We start from the raw sequence: 22,582 nt of genomic DNA, 5'->3' as shown, positions 1-22,582 counted from the left end.
GGTCGTGAAAGGATATAACTCCCCCGTGTCCGTTCAGTACAGCCTGTATTGGACCTTTTGACCTGTCAAAAAGAAAATTCAAAAGGTTAACTAATCTTAAATTGTGGTATTCGTTGTGTCTCGGCATAATGATAATTGACCTGTAGTTATCAATGTAAAATAAATTAAGTTTGTGACTGCGCTCAACAAAACATGTTCCAGCACACACATTTGACTTTACCCACCACGATAGAATACATTAATCCGGAGTCGGACATTTATTTTTTTGTTGTCTTCTGTTTTTCTCGTCGATCCGGGACTAAATTAAGGGAACATGACTTTAGACGTGACATGCCTGCGCCCCTACCCCTTATCTATACGTACTCCTTTCCCACCTCTAACTCGAAATTTACATCAGCAGAAAACCCATCATATTGTCGGTTTACCCTCTCGTTTACACCCTTGTAACAGCAATTTATGATTGTAGAGTTCACTCATCCGGAAGCACGATGTGGAATTGGTGCCCGCAAATATTTGTGAAACAGAAACATAATTTGGTATTGTATCACATGCTGCGGGTGACATTGTATGTTTGTAGGTTCATTTTTTTTTACATTGTATGTTTGTGTGAATAATACATAGGACCACTGTTTACTGTACCCTATACCCTCCATTGTAATGATATTCAACCAATGGTACATCGGTGTGGTGATTTTTTAATTACAACGCAAAAGGGGAATAGGACACATATAAAACATCATGCTTGAGGATTAGGTTGACAAACATCTAATCAGAGAACAATTGTTACGATTGCAGAAGTGGGTGTTTCTCGTTTTAAATATTTACAGGCCAGTGGGCCTTCTGACCTTAGCATTATTGCTGATGTGTTCTTCATGACACTTGTTACATTTCTCGTTTCTTCCCCCAGTGAACTGGACTACTATGATGCTGTCACAATCAATGAAAGGTGCCAGACAATCTGTGACCAGTGGGACAGACTTGGGACGCTGACTCAGAAGAGGAGAGAGTCACTGGAGGTAGAACCGTTCGGCAAGAGAAGCTTAACAATAAATACCTGTCTTTCTCCTTGAAAGTTACTTTTGGTTCCTAAATGAATTTCACCAACAACTTTCAATCTTTGACCGCCAGCCTGAAATTCAGTTTCCTAAGTTTCAGCATATATACCCACCTTAGGGCATGTTGCTCACCACCAATATTTTCGCCCACATTAATTAGGCTTTCTCCACACCTCTCTGCATTGGTCTTTGCACTCCTAAAAATGGCATGGGGAGCCCCTCACTTACCTTGCAACTGTACCCAGCAGTGAGTGCTATTTTTTTTAAACCTTCCACCACTCGCCAATATTCCTTAGGGGGCACAACACTTTCTACTATATTCATCCTTCTCCCAGTTGGTAAGCATCCCTGAGCTAAGATTTCCTCCTTATAGGATTATTGTTCCCATACTCTTATCTGCTTCAGCAGCCTTTGCATTTCGTTCAGGCAGGTTACATTATTCTCACAAACACTCTGCTGGTTGTATGCCAGAATATTCAGTACCACAGTATGTCCTACAGCAATAACAACAGTAGAATATCAAATACTACTACATCATCAAGGTACGCATGTATGGAGGTATGTGTAGGTGTAATATTGGAATATATGATGTTACCACGAATACAAGTTCCACGCATGGCAATACCACGCGAATTTTAGTTCGCAAGTGGCTTTACCACGCTGGAATTTGCAACGAAGGATCATACCACGCATTTTTACGTCCTAAACACAAACACAAATGCTAAAGATTATTTTCTTACCTGACACCTTCCTGTCTTTCACCAGCAGCCCGTACCTTCCATCCACCATCGAAACAAGCGTGAAAACACGTCTGCCAAAATTAAAAAAGGACTGCCGTAACGGCACGTCTTTGGGGGAGGCACTTTCCTTTTACCTCAGTGCTACTGAAGTGCGTTTTTTTTTTAAATGTAATTAACCCGCTCTGGAGGAAGCCGTCGACGCCTGCTCAATTAATTTAGGTTTTTCTTTGTCTAATTATCGTAAGCACTGGGAAAGGGAGCCGAGCTCAGGGCAGTAAACTGACACTCGGACGCCGTGTGTGGCATCCTCGTTGGTACTGAAGTGCGTTTTTTTTATTTAATTAACCCGCTCCTTTTTTTATTTCTGGGGGGGAGACCCCCCCAGCCCCTCCCCCAGCCGACCCCCGCCAACCCCCCAATCCCCCTAGCCAGAACGTATATGCGTGGCAAAGACTGTCGTTGAAGGCATACGCGTGGAAAAGACGTTTGCGAGGTAAGTGCCTCGTAGTAAACGTCACGCGTAGAAAAGCCTTCGTTGAAAATGATGTTTCCCGTAATATTGTTAGCGTCACATCAACTTCTTTTGAAAATATACATATACATATACTTACCTTGAAGATGTGTGGAACTTCACAGTAAGCAGCGACTAAGAACATGAATATGTCCAACAGTCAATGTCTCCGCAGGGCAAAATAAACTCCTAAATGTTGTGGTATTACACCTCTGTGCCACACAAGAGGGTACACAAACCACAATGTTAAGTTGCATTGGTGGGTAGGACTCGCACAAGATTGTTGGCAATGATAACAGCTCACCAGCACTGGCTGGAAGTCTGCTGTATTGACTTGCTGAATCAAAGTATGTTCTCGTCTGTGTATGTCGTAGTGGGTGCATACAGTGAAACGGTTGGGGTGCTGTCATTTTGGTATATCTAGAAATATACTTTTACAAAGCAAGACATATCCACGTCAGCTTGTCCCATGGACACCAGTTGATCATTTGAGAAGCACAAGTGGAATTCATGCTTATAGTTCCACCTGGGCTTCTTGAGGGTCTGGAGAGCCATCTCAATCAGTCTGTTTTGTATAAATTCTAGCTGCTACAACCCTGTCATCACAGGGGAGGGAGTGCCTACTTTCATTAAAACCCTCCATCTCCTCAGCTGACCATGTGATGAGGGAATAAAGGTGGGGAAGGGAATGGGTGTGGGGGATTTACCTTCCACACCTACTGTTTGTGTCTTTGAGACGGTAGGATGTGTTGAATAATCAAGGGGTTCCCAGTCCTTCTAGCAATTCTGGCCTCTTCCTCCTGATCCCTTCTCATCCCTCTTAAGCCTGTAGACTCCGGAGCTCTCCAACATACCCACATTGAAAAATGTTGTATTCAATAAATGTGGGTGGAATACATCTCAGTCCATCATGAGCCCAATGCTTTCAGAATCAACTTTTGTTTCAAGACTTCAGGTCTTTGGCCCCCTCAGCTCATCAGTAATGAAAGCATAACTAGATGCCATTGAAAAGTAGTCCTTTCTCACCTGGCCTGTTAGTGAGAACGACTATTTCACCTCAGCTGTGGCTTTCAAACGTTTGGGGTCCTGTTATGCTAACAATATCTGGGAGGCACTGTGAATGCCAGCAGTCTTTGCTTTTTGATCTCATAGTGCCTTTTATGAGTCACAGATATGATCCTCGCTCTTAACCAGGGTTGAACTTTGAAAAGAATGAAAAACGATAAAAACTCATAGACATTAATCTGCAAAGGCAATTAATTTTAATTTTCTTGCACATGCATGACAGTGGTAGCGGCTTTTACAGCTCTCTTCAGCCAGGCTCAACACAGAACAATTTCCTCATATTTAGGCAAAGCAAAAGAGCAGAAAATTATCAATGTATCCTAATATAGGCTAATATAATGGAAAACTAACATGACAACTAACTTTGATCACCCCTCGTCTAACTTCCTGGGGACAAAATAACCAACGAAGAGGTAGAGACTACGCTCACATCCATCAAAAGCGGATCTCCTAGGGACCCCGCCCCGCTACGAACCCTTAAAGAAGTCGTTCCCATTATCATTCCCCCCCTCACTCAGCTGATCAACGCCTCTTTTCAACAGGGAGTCGTCCCCCCTAGTTGGAAAGCGGCAGTCGTTAAGGCGCTGCTAAAAAAACCTTCCTTAGACCCAGCTGAACTGGCCAACTACCGACCTATATCCCTCCTCCTCCCCGGGACCAGCAAGGTTGCAGAGAAACTGGTGAATAAGAAACTCTCCCAGTTTCTTGAATCTAATAATCTGCTAAAAAACTCGCAGACAGGCTTCCGCCCAGGACAAGGAACTGACATCGCCCTCCTGGCTGCAGTGGAGGAGGCCAGAGCGCTCCTAGACGAGGGAGGATCAGTGGCAGTGATCCTCCTCGACCTGAGCGCGGCCTTCGACACCGTCAACCACCAACTCCTGGTTAAACGGCTTAAGAAAGTAGGAGTAGCAGGCACCGCTCTTTCCTGGCTTTCCTCCTTTCTGGCCCAACGTTCCTTCCAGATCTGGGAAAATAACACCCGCTCCTCCGATACTCCCCTCCAATGTGGGGTGCCTCAGGGCTCCTCCCTGAGCCCCACATTGTTTAACATCTATATGTCCACATTGGAGGAGGTCGTCATCCCGTTCGGAGTGAGCATTGTCAGCTATGCGGATGACACACAGCTAGTTGTCTCCCTCTCCCACCCTAGTCAACAGCCAGCGGATCTATTCAACTGCTTAACACAGATCCAAGGGTGGATGAATAACTCAGCCTTAAAGCTGAATGGTTCGAAAACTGACATTCTCCTTCTGGGTCAGAAAGGATGCACCTTCCCTCTGAACATCTGGCCACCCTGTCTGGCCCCCCCCCCCTGCTCCCAAACAGGAAGTAAAAAGCCTGGGAGTATGGATTGAAACAGATCTCTCTTTTACTACGCAGGCCAAAAGGGTAGCAGGCACCTGCTTCGGCCTACTCAAAGCGATGAGAAAGATTCTGCCCCTCCTTCCGCCCACATCGCAAAGACTTCTCATCCAAGGCCTTATTCTGTCCAGGCTTGACTATAGCAACGCTATATACCTGGGCGCACCTGAAGCAACCTTAAATAAACTGCAGAAAATTCAAAATGCTGCCGCCCGGATCCTCACACATACTCCTGCCAGAGCCTCAGCCAAACCCGCCCTGAAGCTCCTTCACTGGCTTCCAGTGAGAGAACGAATAACATTCAAAGCCTTAAGCTTGGCTCATAGGCTAGTGCAGAATCAGGGCCCCCCCATTCTGAGGAAGTTCATACAACCCTATAAAGCCCCTAGATCTCTCCGATCGGACAGGGAGTCCCTCATCACCGTGCCTAGGTTCAAAAAAGCCCGCACGGGTGGAAGACGCTTCTCGATCCACACAGCGCGCCTATGGAACGCCCTCCCCCGAGACCTGAGGAAAGAATCAAACTATTTACGATTCAGGAAACTACTCAAAACCCACTTGTTTCCTTAAAACAGTTTTTAACCACTTCTTTTTTTGCTCTGATTAAAATTGCTTCTGTCTAAAATTGCTGTACCCCCCTTTCCCCCCCCTCCCCTCTCACTGGTTAGGGTTTTTTAGCGCTGGGATACCTACGGGTGACTACGCGCTCTATAAAATTTTTTAATAATAATAATAATAATAATAATAATAATAATAATAATAATAAGGGAAGAAACGTGCTGAGGTGCAAGTTTCAATCAAAGTAAAATCGCATGAGCATTGTGTAAAAACAACTAAAGTGCATGTAACTGAAAATAAAAAATAATAGTAGTACAATACAAGTAGTTTAATAATATAGTAAAAACTTCATCTCACATATAGTGGCATTCACAGATCTGTGACTGAAGAACTGCTAACCAGTTATTTGAGAGCACACTAACTGGTATTACATCTTAATCAATGTATAATTGCTATACATTGTGATGCACATTTCAATTTTTTTTACATTCCTACTAATGTGGAGTTGAACTGTAGTGAACTGTGGCCTGTTTCCATTCTCTTCAGAGGACAGAGAAGCTTCTGGAAACCATTGACCAGCTCCACCTGGAGTTTGCCAAGAGGGCGGCCCCCTTCAACAACTGGATGGAAGGCGCCATGGAGGACTTACAAGACATGTTTATTGTTCACAGTATAGAGGAAATCCAGGTAATGAACTCTTTAAAACAGCCATTTTTATAACTTCAGCCATGAAAAGCTACTGCAAAGCTTAACCTAAAGGAATCTCTAGTGTTTTTGGTCATTCGGTACTGCCTGGCCACAGGCGTTCTTACAGTAGCAGAGTTTTGAAGTTGTTTCTGAAAATATTGTATTTGTTTCCCCTTTTCACAACATGTAGAAACCTTGTTTATTTTTGTGAACTGTTGCATTACAAAAAGCGACCAGTTGTGTGCCCACATATTCTGTAGGTTCCCTGTGTTTTACTTATTGAATTCTTTTTTCAAGGGATTTGTGGTCTGTGTTTACTTTGTTTATGTGCGTTGTAAACAGTTCTCATGTATTTTGGGATTTCCAGTTCATATAATGCATACAGAAAGCAGCGATCAGGAGCGGCTCTAGGCTCACGGCGGCCCTGGGCAGGAAGCGTAGGTAGGGGCCCCGGAAGAGGGGGTCTGGGCGGGGCGGAGCCCCCCGGAGCTCAGGAAGGTGTTTTACTATAACGTCCAGAAAAGGCGTTAGATGACCAGTACCTGCGGCTGCTCCTACCCTTCCGAATTCGTCTCAGATCAATAAAATTTAGGAGGAGGAGGGCATTGTGACACACGAAGTGGCCAGCAGTGGGTAGGGAAAAAAAGAATCCAATCAGGAACCAGGAGGAATGCAGGTGCGGAGGCCAGTGAAGAGGGGGGATCATGGTATTTGGAAGTGGAACAGAGCCGGAGGCCGCCAAATCCCTGCCAGGGGCCGCCACACCAACTATGTATCCATCTTCAGAGGATTATTATATTAAGGATATATATTAGCGTGGCGGCCCCTGGGTTTGGCGGCCCTGTGCAGGTGCACGGCTTGCACATGCCTAAGGCCGCCCCTGCAGCGATGTAAAACAGACCCCTGCAGCCCATGAGGTGCAGGGTGGCCTTTAAATCGTCAGGGCCCTGACAAACCCTTCAGAGGGGTGCCATTTCGGTCTGGTCAATGAATATCTGGGAGGTATGGAAGACTCAGAGCGTCTCTTCACATGCTGAAGGGGACCTCACCATTTTTTGTTACACCACTGACAGAGAGACCTCAAGCATATCTACTACACACGCTAACCTCATGTCTTTCTCAAGGTCTATACATCAATCACAATGCCTAGTCTTCGCACCACGTCCCCAGCTCTCACCCAGAGTCTTAATTCAATTCTGCCTCTCATACAAGTTAGTCCTCATCTAACTACTTGGCAGTAAAAAAAGCTAAATAAACTGGTCCTGTTCAGTAAAGGAAAACATTATTTATTTTCCATATTGGCATGAACATGCCTAGCAGATTCTCGTTACATAGTAACAAGGCACTGCTCCTAGGATAGTATGGCACACAAAATATCGTCTCACGGAAATAGTGTGCCCTAAATATCGTATACAAGATGATCGCTCTATTGAAGTTAACTATCTGTAAAGGGTATTTATTGCTCAATATTCCTAGCAGAAGATATTTTTGCCAACAAGTTCCGCGTTTGTGTGTTTACATCGACAACGTATGAGCCAGTGGCATGGGCAGGACTTGATAAAGACTCCATTTACATATCTGTGCTCACTTCTGGTGTATGAAGAGGTAAGAGGTGTTAGCTACAGTCACGGCGCAGGCTGAAGCAACAATGAGTTGTGGATATATATTTGTTTTTGTGGGCAGTAAATCCTGGCAGGGTTGGTGCCTCCATAAGGTGAGGAAAGGCTACAGCCTTGCACCATCACCGAATGGTGATGCAAAGCTTCTACCAATGGCCAGAAATAGGATGCTTTCTTAGTTAAAGATATTTGCTAGGCGTTATATGTGTCAGTATCAGTGGCCACGGTGGCATGATGAAAACGGTACCAGTGGTAGCGAGGAAGTTGCAGGCGCCTGGCTAGGAGTGGGTAATGCAAGTGACAATCTAACAACAAGGAGAAAGTCCAAAGAAATACTCGTGTTCCACAAAACAGAAGTATAAGATTTCCTCTTGTCTCAACAGATAGTAAAGTGCCCATGTTTCAACCTGGTTAAATCTGCGAAAATATTTGCATAATTTTTTGTATGTTTTTCCCAAAAAGAGGATCTCTTCCACGATAAATAAAAAAAACTAATTCAAACATACAGTTATAAATTAACTTTTTTCATCTTTGCATTTGTCCAAGTATAAATTCTATTTGCACGACTTGTGACAAGATTCTGACCAAAATGGATATTGTTTTTGTGAATCTCACATGTTTTTGAATACTTGTTGCTGGGGTCCTACTTGTTGCTGGGGACCTATTAGAGTAGTGCTTTCGGGCACGATGGACGTTTGCACCTGTTTTTTTTGCACCCAAAGGCACTTTCATATTACAGAAGTGGCTGCAGATGTTGGGGCTCCACCTGCAAAACAGATCGTACAGGTGTACGTTTTATGCCTGCACATTCTCAAGTGGCATTCAGTCATTATCGAGAGGGTGTGACCCATGAAACTTGGACGCGCTGTGCTCTCTGCCCCCGTACCATGTTACCTATGGAGCACATGTGTTAACAGGCTTCCAGAGTCACACCAAGGGTCCATCACATTCAAAGTGGCATCCATGAGTACACCCTTGAGGATGCCTCTTCTTGGGAGTGGGCATGGCAATGCCAGGGATCCACCAGGCATACCCCCCACAGGCAGGTGCAGTGAACCACTGCTCTTGCCTGTGGAGAGATTCCTAACCCTGCTGAAAATCAGACCCCTTCCCCTGAAGTGAAAATTGAACAGACTGTTTGAAACTCTGGGCCCGTGTTTCGCTGCTGCGCTGTCCCCACAGCAGTTCTTAGGTTGTGTCTACCTTCACCATTGTGCTGGGGACAGCACATTTTTAGGTTGAGCCTTACCCAATATTTTTTGATTTTACTAAAATAGTATGAATAATATACTCACATATAGAGGTTTTCAGCCAACACTCTTGATCCATTGGCTTGTTATTGTGTTATTCACATTTATCTTCTGTCCGCTACAGCATGGGGAAGGTTGTCAGACCACTTCAGCCATTTGCTAACTTCACTGTGAGTGACGGTATTCTGCTCTTTCATAAGGAGCACATAGACACACAAAGTAGTTCCCTTAAGTGCTACTAACTATTATTGGCAATACGTGCTTTTTGATACTCAAAAATATATTTTTGCTTTTAGGCAATTCTTTTATAAGATGAATGAGTGCCGGGCAGCTTATCAACAATACATTTGAGCATAACTGTGACACAAAAAAATGAGCAGTGACAAAGTTAAAAGGATGGCGGTCAATGACATACTTGTTTTTTGTAATTTAGAAGACGCCCATGCTCTGTGGAGGGCACTTTCAATAATGGTGGTCCTAGCACAGAACATGACCATGTGCTGAAGTAATGTAATACACCCAGGTGCAATTTACACCTTTTAACCATGGAAATGTTTGTGAAATGTATTAAATTAAATAGAGGTCAAACCTTCATTTCACTAGGAATAACTTGCTCTAATGTCAATTAACCTATGTGAATCATATACATTTTTTTGAGTTGTTCATTGTCTGTTTTTTTCTTTCAACTTCTCCATGTAGAGTTTGATCACAGCCCATGAACAGTTTAAAGCCACTTTGCCCGAGGCGGACGGCGAGAGACAGGCCATTCTATCAATCCAAACCGAGGTGGAGAAGGTTATCCAGAGTTACAGCATCAGGATCACTTCTAGCAATTCTTACACCAACATCACGGTGGACGAAATCCGCACGAAATGGGACAAGGTAAATTTGTGTTAACAGCCGAAAAGGAGAGCGCACTTAGCGCTTTTCTGAATTCATCCATTGAATAGCACTTGTGCAAACTTTGCTGTGTTTACATAAAATAAATTATGCACACGAAAACTGTGTTGCCTGCCTACCTGCACCAGGGCCATTACTTTCCAAGTCCCAGATATCTCAGCACCTGCATGTGGGACATCACTGCCCAATCCCCAGGTACTGCGATGCCTGCATCTTGGACATTGTTTCCCAAGCCACAGGTACTGTGATTCTTGTATCTAGGACATTACTTTCATCTGGGACATCACTTCCACAGCATAAAAAGCATGTGCATTACGTGCATTCATTTAATGAATATGTACTCCAGATGTAGTTCAGAGATGCAATCAGGCATGGTAGGAAATATACTATAACCCTTTGCCCAGAAAAATCTTTCAACTGATGCGATCAGACTTCAATGTATTAATTAGCCCATATTGTCACACTTAAATATTGATATTCCACCAAGCTTATTCTGGACAATTAAATCGTCTGACATATCATATATTGTGATCATTCACAATGCCATTTGGCGTTGGAATAGAAAGGCTAACATGCAGTGGAGAAAAAATACTTTTAATTTAACTCCATCCACAATTTCTTAAGAAGCTTCTATACCCTTTCTGGATTCTCTTACTTGTTGATCTGGTCCTTGTGTCTTTCTTATGCGTTGAAAGTATAAACATATCTATTAGCAATCAAACACTCAATTTTCAGGTCTCCTTAGCCTGCAGAGCATGGGCTGTTGCTGCACGGAGGTATTGTTTACTGGCTTGGAGTACGCCCATTGCTTACCATTCGCTGGCCTCATGGTCACTCTTATTTGCTGTCTCCTAATTGGCTAGCGCTTCTCGATGCCACATCCTGGTCAACAGTTTTGAGCAGTAACCGAGTTCTGATTGATTTACTTTTATTAGTGTTCTTCGCTGTCCATTCGTTGTTCCCAGGGCTTAAGGTACTATTTTATTAATTTTCTTCCCCGACTGCTTTTTTCCTTACCACTTCCCTTTGCTTATTTCCCTCCAACCCCCTACATTGTGTTCCTTCCTCCCTTCAAACCCACACCAGTGTCCTTGTTGCTTTATCCCTTTCACCCGCAACCTCCTGTTGTCCGTGTTGTCTTACCTTCCAGCAGTCATAACAAAAAAAAGCGATATGCCACAGCCTGCAATGGCCACCTCATAGCACTTCTTTTTTAATAGCATTCTGTTTCCTCCCATGTTGTCCATTGCCTACCTCCCAGCCTCCCTCCAGTTGTTATGTTATGTTATCCGTTTTGTAAAGCGTGCAGCTGCCCCAGCAAAGGGGCGTCCCGGAGCTGCCACATGAGGACACGATAACAATGTGGGCCAGCCTAAAGGAAATTGACTGGGAGATAAACTAGGGTGAAGGGAACAAGATGGTCTCTATGGCCTTTCTGAAGGACGACAGACAATCGATGGCGCAGATATGTACCGGGAGGGAATTCCAGAGCTTGGGCGCAAGGTATCGGAAAGCCCGACCACCTGTCCTGGAAAGCCTGATTCTAGGCACCGTCGCTAAGTGTAGCTCTGCTGAACGGAGAGGACGCGATGGAACATAATGTGAGATCAGGTTACTCAGCAGGGCCGGACTAGCGCATTTCAGAATTTTAAAAGAAATACAAAGTGTCTTGAAATGAATGCGTCTGCGAATGGGGAGCCAATGCAGTTTTCGAATAGTGCTGGAGGCTGAGCAGAAACGCGGCAAGCCCACCAGAGCTCTAGCCGCAGCATTTTGAATGCGTTGCATTCTTATAACTTCTGCCTTATTCGCCCCCAGAAGGAGGGAGTTCGAATAATCAAGACGTGAGAGGATGGTTGCTTGCACAATGAATTGGCGAACCGAGGGGGCAAAGTATTTTAGAATGGGTATTAGGCCTCACAAGGTGCCAAAACATGAAGCGGCTAGCTGCTTGGTGTGGGCCTGAAAGGAAAGGGAAGAGTCCATCATGACCCCCAAGTTCTTCACTACATTTTTGGGGGACGGAATTGTTGCCAGGGCTGCGAGCCACCACTGCTCATTCCATAGATTGACGTGCTTGCCCATCAACAGAACCTCCGTTTTCCCGGCATTTAGCTGTAGACAATTGGCTGCCATCCAATTGGCCACTGCCGTCATGCGTCTTTGAATTTGGAGGCTGAGGGGGAAGAACCGTCCGCCAAGGTGACCACTAGCTGCGTGTCGTCAGCATAAGAGACTTATCGTAAGGTTCCACAGCTTGGTGACCGCAGCTAGAGGCTGGACGTATAAATTGATGAGCAGTGGGCTCAAGGCCGAGCCCTGGGGCACCCCTTGACCAATGGCGTGGGTCAGAGAAGAATAAGGGGGTACTGAGACTCGGAATGATCTATTAGTCAGAATGAGCGAAACCAGTCTAAGGCTGTGCCTTCTATCCCTGCTTCCTCGAGTCTCAGGAGTAGTATCTCGTGGGACACTGTGTCAAAGGCGGCGCTGAGATGTAGCAGAATCAGCGCCGCACTTTGACCTCTGTCCATGATAGATCGTAGTTGCTCGGTGGTGGCTAGGAGGGCCGTTTCCGTACTGTGGCCCGATCGGAACCCATTCTGGGAAGGGTCTAAGATGCTGTTATTATTCACGAACTGGGTTAGTACGTTGTTGACGTGAGCTTCAGCGATTTTTGCCACCCAGGATAGGAGAGATATTGGACGGAATTTTTCCGGTTTGTTGGGGTCTGCGTTGTTTTTTTTTAGAATTGGGGACACCCAGGCATGCCTCCAGGGGATTGGAACAGTCCCGGATAGGAGGGAGCTGTTAATTATATTGCAGAGAGGCTCCTTGAAGATGGAGAGGGAATCCTAAAATTGAGATGGCTGCAGGGGATCCAAGGGGGAACCTGACTTAATTTTACCACTGAGCCAGGTAAATTCAGCCTCCAAAAGGGGCGGAATGGACATCAGGGAGACCCTAGGTTCCACACTAGGCCTAACATAGGCCGGAGGTGTGCAGGGATCAGGAAAGGATAAGTAGATGGTACTCACTTTATTGACAAAAAAAATTGCTAATTCGTCACATAAGAGCGTGGAGGGTACAACTGGGGTACTTGCTTTCCTGGTCCTGAGATCTTTAAGGATTTTAAAAATACATTTGGTGGGGTTATGACTGGAGCTAATCTCTATGGCATAAAAGGATGCGCGTGTTTTACAGACCGCTCTGTGATAGAGTTTTATCTTTGCCAAGTAGTGCCTTTTTTTCTCCGGTGCGTAATCTTTCCTCCAATCGTGTTCAGCCTGTTTACAGGCTTTTCGCAGGACGGTTAGAGAGTTATTGTACCAAGGATTGGAAGTGGAGATACGACCTTTCACCCATTTTGCTGGAATTAGGGCGTCAAGACCTCGCAAGATCCATTCGCAGAACCGATCGATTGTTCATCTTGTCCAACCCCCACCTCCCAGAAGGAAAAATAGTGAAATGACGACCGCTGGCTGTCTTATAGGGCTTTTTTTCTAATTGTACTTTTAGCCATGCTGAACAACATGGCTAAAAGATATTGGCAAAGCCAATAGCTCACACACTGCTTTGCGAATGCTTGTTAGATGTAAGTAAGCTAGAGCTGCATGCTCATAGTGTTGAGTGCAAACATTTAAGAAATATGAATGTGTTAAGAACAGAAAGGAGAACCAGGCTATGGTTTATACTCAAGAATATAGATTGTCTGACATCCCTGAGCTGCACCCAATGGTGAGCCTTCATCACTTTGTGCTTTTGATCTGAATTACTATTGCTGCAGTCACAGTCTTGCAGACAGAGTCTGTTGGGAAGCTTTGTTAGTCCTCCGGACACAAAACAGGTATAGTATTCATACCTTAGAGTCCCTATGACAAAGTAACTAATAAAATAAATAATATAAGCTCCATAGTACAATGAACTGAACCAAAAACAACCAGTTGTATTTTTGAACATTGTATGGTAATTCTGTGGCATTACAAACAAGCATTTACAATGCAATGGTTTCGCCTTTGTTAAAGTTAGAGCTATTGGCATTGCTCTTGACATTATTTTTATTTATGTATTTTTTAACATAAATAAATGGCATTGTCATTTACAATGCCACTAGCTTTATCTCTCGCAAATGACACACACAGAGCCCCCCCCACACACACAGCCACACAAAGCTCCCCACACACACAGCCGCACAAAGCTCCCCACACACACAGCCGCACAAAGCTCCCCACACACACAGCCACACAAAGCTCCCCACACACACAGCCACACAAAGCTCCCCACACACACAGCCACACAAACCTCCCCACACACACAGCCACACAGAGCCCTCCACACACACCCACATGGCACAAGCAGGCAACAGGGGCACACTGAGGCACAAGCAGGCAACAGGGGCACACGGACGCACAAGCAGGCAACAGGGGCACACTGAGGCACAAGCAGGCAACAGGGGCACACGGAGGCACAAGCAGGCAACAGGGGCACACGGAGGCACAAGCAGGCAACAGGGGCACAAGCAGGCAACAAGGGCACACGGAGGCACAAGCAGGCAACAGGGGCACACGGAGGCACAAGCAGGCAACAGGGGCGCACAAGCAGGCAACAGGGGCACGAAAACTGAGGCACAAGCAGGCGACAGGGGCACACGGAGGCACAAGCAGGCAACAGGGGCACACGGAGGCACAAGCAGGCAACAGGGGCGCACAAGCAGGCAACAGGGGCACGAAAACTGAGGCACAAACAGGCGACAGGGGCACACGGAGGCACAAGCAGGCAACAGGGGCACACGGAGGCACAAGCAGGCAACAGGGTCAGGAAAACAAGCACAAGCAGGCAAAAGGGTCACAAGCAGGAATTGTAATTTAGACGGGGCTGAAGTGGAGAACGGTCAGTAGGGAAGTAGTGTGGCTGGTGCAGTGGTACCAAGTGGTACCAATTATTCTGCAATTGACACTTGCTTTATTCCCACCTTTCTGTTTACAGACTACACTCCGAGCTACTGTAGTGGCAGTATCCTCTGAGCTCGTGTCGCAGAGCTGCCAGGTGGCGCAATGTATATTCAAGAGCACGTATGGGCCCCTATGTATAATATAGTCTCGGCGTGAAAGCAGCAAAATACAAAAAATATGTATGATTACAGCTTTACAGATGAACAGCAGTAAAGATGCATGATTAGAAATAGTGAGTTTAAACTACTAGTGTGAACTTTTTGGGTGTGTTCCTGCCTAATCAAATATATGAAGAATGCTACCTTTTTTTACTGGATCTGTACTATAAATGTATTAAAATGTGTTTTATTGGAATACAAATAGCTTAATTAAATCCCTCCTTCAGAAACAAAAAGAGTAGCTTTGGGTTCAAAAAGTATAAAACGAGCGTCTTCGCTAATTTCCATACTGCGCACTTAAAATATTCCCAGGTGAGTGACAAGAGAAGGCTAGCCCGGCTCGGAAAAGGGCACAGAGCCCCCTTTCTCTTTCTATCTCTGCATCTCCTGCCGAGCACCACGCCCTGCCCCGGCGGCCGCTCCACCCCCCACCTCCTAATGAGAAGAAAGTCCCTCGCACATTCCCGCATGACAATGGGGGTCCCTGGGAACTAAAAGTAAAATACTAAAAATAAAATATTCCATGTCGCAATTAAAGTTACCATCACCCAGTCACTCGTTAATGACTGTAAAAACAGCATCATCGCCTATGTACTAAAGGGAGGAGTAAAGAACCTCAGGATGCCCTTCAGTGTAAAAGTCTTCATTGGCTTAGGGTGCAGGTGAGCCTTACTTTTGTTTGAGAAAATGATTTGAGCAGGCCCTGTCCCGTCCTGATGCTCTATTCATTAGGTAAAGACAGGCACCAAGAAACAAGTTAAAATAATACAATAAGATGCACACATGCCACATCAAAATGTTGCTATGATATTTTTCATCTTGGGGTACATGATTCATAAGCTGGACTTTAGTGCACCCAATAAGTACCATAAAGAGAGAGATAAGGGGCCTAAGATAGAACGTCAAAGGCTTCATTAAACTGGAAGGTTTAAAAAATGTTGCTAAAATGTATGTGTTCTTGCTGTTTTCTGCAATCCTGTGGTAGGCATGCCACAGAACAACTGTTGTACTAAAACTGTTTTGCCCCCAAAGCTGCAACGTGCTCTGCCAGAGTCCTTGGATTTGGAGTGTGCATATCTTTTCATCCCTTTGTTGTCCAAAATATACTGGGGTGCGGGGGGTTGCAAAGATTGTGTATAAGGGAATAGCGAGCAAGGAAAGAGGACTTTCTCTCGGAGATAAATAACAGGGCAAGTCTTATGAAAAGCTTCCTGTTTATGGCAAAGTTGAAGTTCATCACAATTCCAATGTTCTTCACCTTGGAGGCCATATAAAATCCCCAAGAGGTACACACCATGTAAATAGTAATAACTGGGAAGGCAACCTTCTCCCACTATGCTCACAAGCACCTCAATGGCTCCCTGCGCGTCTCCCATATAGAGCACTCAACATGAGCAGCACACTAAATTTCCACACCTCATTAGAGCACTCCGAGGTATATCTCTGTCCCTACCCACGGGAGTCCCCACTGCCCGAAGGAGCCCCCAGTTCAGATCTACACAAACAACCTATCCAGAGCTAAAGTGCTGCATAAATCGTCGAACTTTCAAACCTGGCTCTCTCCCATGATCAAATGCTTATATGTGGCTTGTTGTTAGAGTGCAGTCCTAGCCGCCAGGGGTGGCAGCACCGTACATAATAAACTCATCTTAGAAAGAAAACAAACACAGGGACTTGCTGCCTGTACGTGTGCTCACACTGCTGGATGTTCATGATATAACCATGTGACGCACCCAACATGGGAATGAGCCATGATTCAAATATCAAAATACGAGCCACCCTGATCTCTGGGCCCGTCCCAGCTAGTAGATGCAGAAAGAAAACAAACGGAGATGTTATGGCATGACGTCATGCCAGGCGAGCCTTGTAGGGGAAGGGAACTCACGTGAAGAGAGCCATTTTTCTAGGGATTTCTCTTCTCTTTTGACATAGTTGTCGTAGTGTCACCAGGCTTTAAGTGGAATCTTTTACTATTGTATACAAGCCCTAGTTGCTGTCTATTCATCTTAATACAACTAACAACCGTCGAAAACCTTGTAGTTCTGCAGTTTACTTGTATCACATAACTGGATGCAATGGCAGAAACCGCCAAACACAATTAGGGCCGCACACTATGCTAAGCCCGGGTGTTTAGCTTACGTAATTTTAACAACGTATATCGTTTTCTTAAAAACTGTACACATGTCTCTATTTCGAAACATGGATTTGGATTGATCTCGAAATGCAATAAGCAAGATCATCCCCGATATTACTAACATGCTAAACTAGATGGTAGCATAGAAAAATTCCCCTCCCAGACTCTCGTGGAACATCATGTCCTTTGTTTTTAAGTGCTTTTATATATTGCCAACTTAACCTGCATCTGTAAAAGTGCTTCACAAAGAAACAGCAGCGCTACATGGATAGAAACTTACCATTGGTCATGCTACAAAGGTACTGTGCATGTGCAGGCAAAACCTGAGACCCCGCCTGCATCGGTACACAACATTAACTTCCAGCCGGCTGCGCTGAATATCTCTAAATATACCTGAGCTCTCATAGCGCTCCCCCACGCACAGCTCGCACTCAATGCCAATCAGATACACAAACAGTGAACACTTACAACATGTCACAAAATGGGTGATCAGACTGCATTTTACAGCCTGCCGAACGGAAATATGACAGGATCATTTAGATGTGTGTCAGCCGCGTCAGTGAGCGCTATCCAGTTGTAGGAAAGGTATCGTGTGTAATTCTGCACAAAGCATAATTGGGAAACCTTATGTTTGTATCTCGTCAAGAAGCGCTTAATGAGGACTGCAGACAAACACTGCCAAAGCACCGAGACAGTGGTGGAGAGGAAAGCTGGGTCCTGTCCCCTGAGTGGATTCTGGCAGTGAGATATGAACGAGCTGGGCCCTATGTGGCCTCGCTCATTGCTTTGCACTGAAACTCCTGGCTGGGGCGTGGAGCCTACAGGGGATTAGTCCATAAAGGTAAACTACAACCATTACCGTGTACCATTCCCAACTCTGGACTGTCACAGTGCGTGTGTGTCCTCTACGCATGTCCATCTAGTTTCTGTTTACACCAAATGTGAGCATGTGTACCGAATTCACACATGTGAAAACACAGTTCCCCACTTTACCCGAAGGTGTCAGAGCGCTACACAATCGGACCCGTTACGTTACACGAGAGAACTGTTGCAGGAATAGAGCCAACAACATTTAGTAAGAACAGACTGTCTAAGCAAAGTAAAAACAAAATAAATAAATCTGACATTTTAGATGACTAACGAACTTCTTGGCGAACAATAGCAGGCCAGATAATCAAAACAACGCATGTAAAATGAACACAATTTCACACGGCAAGCACAGGATGTACTCCCCCCTATTTTCAAATATCTTGTTTGACATTGGCAAAGCCACTTTGTAAGAGCATTCCTGTCTGAAAGCATTGCCTGCTGGCGGTGATTTCTTTGCTGTGACAAACCTCCTTTAAAAAACGGCTTTATATATATAAAGCACACAATCACCAAAAACGGAAAAAACGTTGCTTTCCGTATTTTTACCGATGCACACGCGCCATTACTGGAAAATCTCTAACCTGGCCAGCTCCTGGGACTCAGCCACACACTGGAGCATTTATACACGTACTCATAGGCAAGCGCCGATATTCGTGTGGCAGCAACAGGATGTGGTGACTGGATGCCCGCATTAACCACATGGTCGAGGGAACGCATTCAGTTCATGACCTGGAGAATCCCTGCCCATACCGCTATACAGGCCAAATTGGTAAGCTCCTCGTGGGGCTATAATGACGTTCTCCCCTGACCCCCAAGGGCGACACCAGCAGTGAAAAACATCACCGCTAAGGTAACTAAATAATGTGCATTTTACAGTACATTTTTATATTGCTGCACTGACCTCACAAGAAACCGCATGGCAGCTTAAATTAGATTAAGTGAGTGGAAGCCGCAGCTCGAACACTGGTCACCAAGCTCAAGAGTCGGCAACTCGTACCGCTGAACACTCCACTGGCTTCCCTCCCCTCCACATTTTCAGACCTTACACACGCGGTTCAAACCCCGCAAGAGCGCCTTAAAAAACACGGGCAGTAATTCGAGGGGTTTAAATGACGCTCGATCAGCATGAAAGCACACGGCTAAGCAAAGAGAGTAAACCTTGTGTAATCTTAGGAGTAATTAACCACAGCGGGCCGCTGTTAATCCCAACCATATTAGTAGTAAAACATACACACGGGAAGCTTTAGCGGCGCCTTCTATGCACGACACAAGCACTAGTATTGTAACACTGCTCCCGGTTTGTGCCCAAGAAAACAAATGTGCGCCATGGATATAACCCCTCGGGCCCTCGCAACCTCTATACGCATGGCAGTCTTCCATTATAGTGTGCTATACAGTTTTCCCGCTCGAAGCAACTTAACTTTAAAATGCTCCTGCATCTTCGAGAAAGGCTCCTCCAATGACGACGCTTATGCTTCCCCTCGGACCAGAGACCTGAAAGTTGACTCGCCCTCTGCTTCGGGCAATTTTCACCATCGCAAACAGGCGACATTCCGCTCTTTCCCAGGATCAAGCTCCTCCGCCATTCCCGCATTGCAGGCACCAGTTGCTTGTAGTTACGAGACCGGAAACCTGCAGAGGGGACAAAAGAAAGAAAATTAAACAGCCCCACGGTGGGGCGAGGAGCGACCCTGGGGAGCGCGGGAAAAACAAGAAGCCCCGAGCGCGGGGCACAACACGCTGTGGAGGAGCGTCCAGGGAGGAAACAAGCGGGAGGGGGAGCAAGGGAGGTGCCGGCAATGCCGGACCAGACACGGGGGCGTTCCCGGCGTCCCGTGACGTCGGCAAAAGCCAAAGAATGTCGGGAACGCCCCCGTGTCTGGTCCGGCATTGACGGACAGGCCCCTCGTCCAATGGCAAGGCTCCGTTTACGGAGCCAGCCAATCAACGACGAGGGCCGAACCAAAGCACCCTACGGTTCTCAACAGGATTTCGCCTGCGCGGAAAAGCTGCGCAGAGCGCAGCTTCCGCTAGGCGAAACCTAAAAAGTATGTGATTCCACACTTGAGTTGCATGCATATTTCACACACTGACTACTGCTTCAAGACGAACACAGGTACACTGTAGTTGGCACAAAGTAACAGCAAAAGAGGGATTAATTGAATCATCTAAGTGTCTTGTTACAGGTCAGAGATTACTTGGTTTTGGGCTTTTTTGAGTTTGTTGTGCTAAATGCTACTTGTCATCAAAAAAGTAAAATCAACACACACAAGCATGCATAAACACTATCTCTCTCTCGATTGCCTCTCTCTAGTCTAATGTCTAAAGAGTTCTGGTGCAGGCATTGCTAATAATTTTAGGACATGCTTTCATACCTCTGTAACAGTGGGATGCTAAGCAACCCTGTAGTGTGGCAACCAACCATCAGGAAGCAAGTGGGGATTCAGACGATAACTGGTTGTGTTTATACATTCATTTATCCAATGACAGGTAAAGAAGCTGGTGCCACTAAGAGATCAGTCCCTGCAAGAGGAGCTCAACCGCCAGCATGGAAACGAACGCCTTCGTCGCCAGTTTGCTGCTCAGGCTAACGCAATCGGACCCTGGATCCAGAACAAAATGGAGGTAATCACGTATTCTCGTCTTTTGTTGTCACGGTACATGTTCACTACTATAAGCCCTACTCTATAAGTGGGTACCATTTTGTCTGTCACTAAATGTTTGTTTGTTGAGGATTTGAGTTTGTATAAGAACAGAAACAATGAGTCATTGATGGGGCTCGATTTGCACCTCTATTTTACTGTTTCACATCAAATTGAGAGTGATAGATCGTTAATGACTGCATTGGCATTCCGATTATATAGTCAAAAGGTTAACTAACTTGTTAGAGAAAGCAGTAACAAACATATCAACCAGGCAACTAGTATCAGTGTTTGAAATGTACACAGGGATCGATAACTGACTGGGTGGGAGTATGAAGTATACTCCCAGAATCTGCAAATATTCTGCAGGGCATAGAGGTAACCCCTCGCCAGCTTGACTTAAAATTCGTAAATCAGTGCTATTCTTTCATTGCTGTTTTTTAATAAAGTGAGGGACGCTAGAACCTAGAGCTACTCTGAGTCTGTTTATCTGGTTCTTGGACTGACAGTCTCCAGACCCAGTGATGAGTTCCACTGTAACCTAGATATACATATTAAGGCTGTTGGAGGAGCCAAGGGCAGAGCAAGAAGGAATGTAGATTGGGCCTGAATGGTTACCAGCTTGTCTCCAAGCAGGTCTACAGGCAGACCAAACATTAAAACATATTTTGTGTTCAGGTGCTTCTCTGAGTTGAATGTATATTTCAGTCAGAAATTAAACATAGGGGAGACTGCTAGTGGGTCTAAATATAGCAGTCCCTGGGGCGCTCTGAGGACAGAGAAGGTTAAAGGTCCTCTCAGAGGACACCTTTCATATCACACAAGATCTCTATGCACACCACATGTAAGCCCAAAAAGATACTATACATTCAAGTGGAAGTGAAGGGCCCCAGTTATGGAAGATTGAATTGATTTTACATAGAGAAGGTCAGTAGGTTGTATCCCTTGTATCCCTTAAATAAATCTCACTTCTTGCCAACTGCAGTCTCTGCATCACCTAGTGAGTGGGCTGCAGCTGTAATGTACTAAGGATGTAGGTGCACTTTGGTTGTACTTCAGGTTCAGCAGAGGTTTGTTCATTGTTGATGAGTAACACAGAAACAGGTGTAAACCCTGTAATAGGTCACAAACTTCAAACTCAAAGGCAGGAAAGTGAGCGTCATTCAGAAAGAGCAGAAAAGCACTGGTGTCCAAACAATCTGAGGACTTTAACTACACCATACTAAGGGTGTAAATGTTTTACAAAAGTGTTTGTGGAATTTATGGGTTATGTTTTCCACATTGGTCAGTTAAGAAAGCTCATTTCAGTACGAGCTGAGATAGTCATCATGTTCTAGGTACGGGGTAACCTGAAACCTGGCTTGAGCCTACGAGTTGGTTATCTGTTACTTGTAACCGGATGTGCAATGAATGTAAAAAGATATATATATTTACCAACTACTGTTTCGACCGCCTCATCTTAACATGGATTGCATATTTCTATTTGGAGATCGAATTAGCAACAAAGAAGTTGGTAAAGTCTGAGATTGAAATTTACTTTAAGGTGATCCATTTGGAGATGTTGTCAGGTGAGATTGGCATCATGGGGGCAAGTTGCTTGGCACTGTTGATCTAGTGCTTGCTATTGGCTGTGTTGTTAGGTAGGAATCAGTAAACATTATTGCACTTGTTGAATAACTTTGGTATCAGCCTCTGTGATAGTTGATATGTAGTAGGCAGCTCTAGCTGTGTTAATTACGTTTTTAATAATACGTGAAGTATTTTCAGTTAAGTTCCATGTGGAGTTCAGCTTTGACCCATTTATTTATTGCTTACTGCTTTACTACTTACTTCTGCTGGATTCTTGGTTGTGTGAGATTGGGGAGGGCTTGTTTGTGTTAAATTACAGCTCTAGGGGCTCTGAGTGATGATGCTTGCTGGAAAGTTGAGAAAGCCTAACAGAACGTTCAGTTGTGGTCTCCGTAGTGCAGAGGTCTAGTTTGAGCACACTTATGGGGATGACCTTGGTGGAGTAGGACTGCTGCCCAGCTGGGTTGCAGATGAATATCTATATAGCAAATTGATCTGTCCAATGAC

At 45.1% G+C, this 22,582-nt stretch overlaps 1 protein-coding gene across 1 annotated transcript in view; it reads left to right on the top strand.

Moving 5' to 3' along the window:
- ACTN2 (actinin alpha 2) overlaps positions 1-22,582 on the top strand; it is a 369,946-nt gene that overhangs the window by 300,538 nt on the left and 46,826 nt on the right. The window contains exons 13-16 of the mRNA XM_086926858.1: positions 908-1,016; positions 5,841-5,981; positions 9,550-9,732; positions 20,355-20,489. Of these exons, the coding sequence (XP_086782984.1) occupies positions 908-1,016; positions 5,841-5,981; positions 9,550-9,732; positions 20,355-20,489 (568 nt within the window). The remainder of the gene's footprint in view (positions 1-907; positions 1,017-5,840; positions 5,982-9,549; positions 9,733-20,354; positions 20,490-22,582) is intronic.

This window comes from Lissotriton vulgaris, chromosome 6 (genome assembly GCF_964263255.1).
Source record: "Lissotriton vulgaris chromosome 6, aLisVul1.2, whole genome shotgun sequence".
In the NCBI taxonomy this organism is placed as follows: Eukaryota; Metazoa; Chordata; class Amphibia; order Caudata; family Salamandridae; genus Lissotriton; species Lissotriton vulgaris.
Note: the sequence above shows the minus strand (reverse complement) of the source record. Positions and strands in the feature narration are given on the sequence as shown.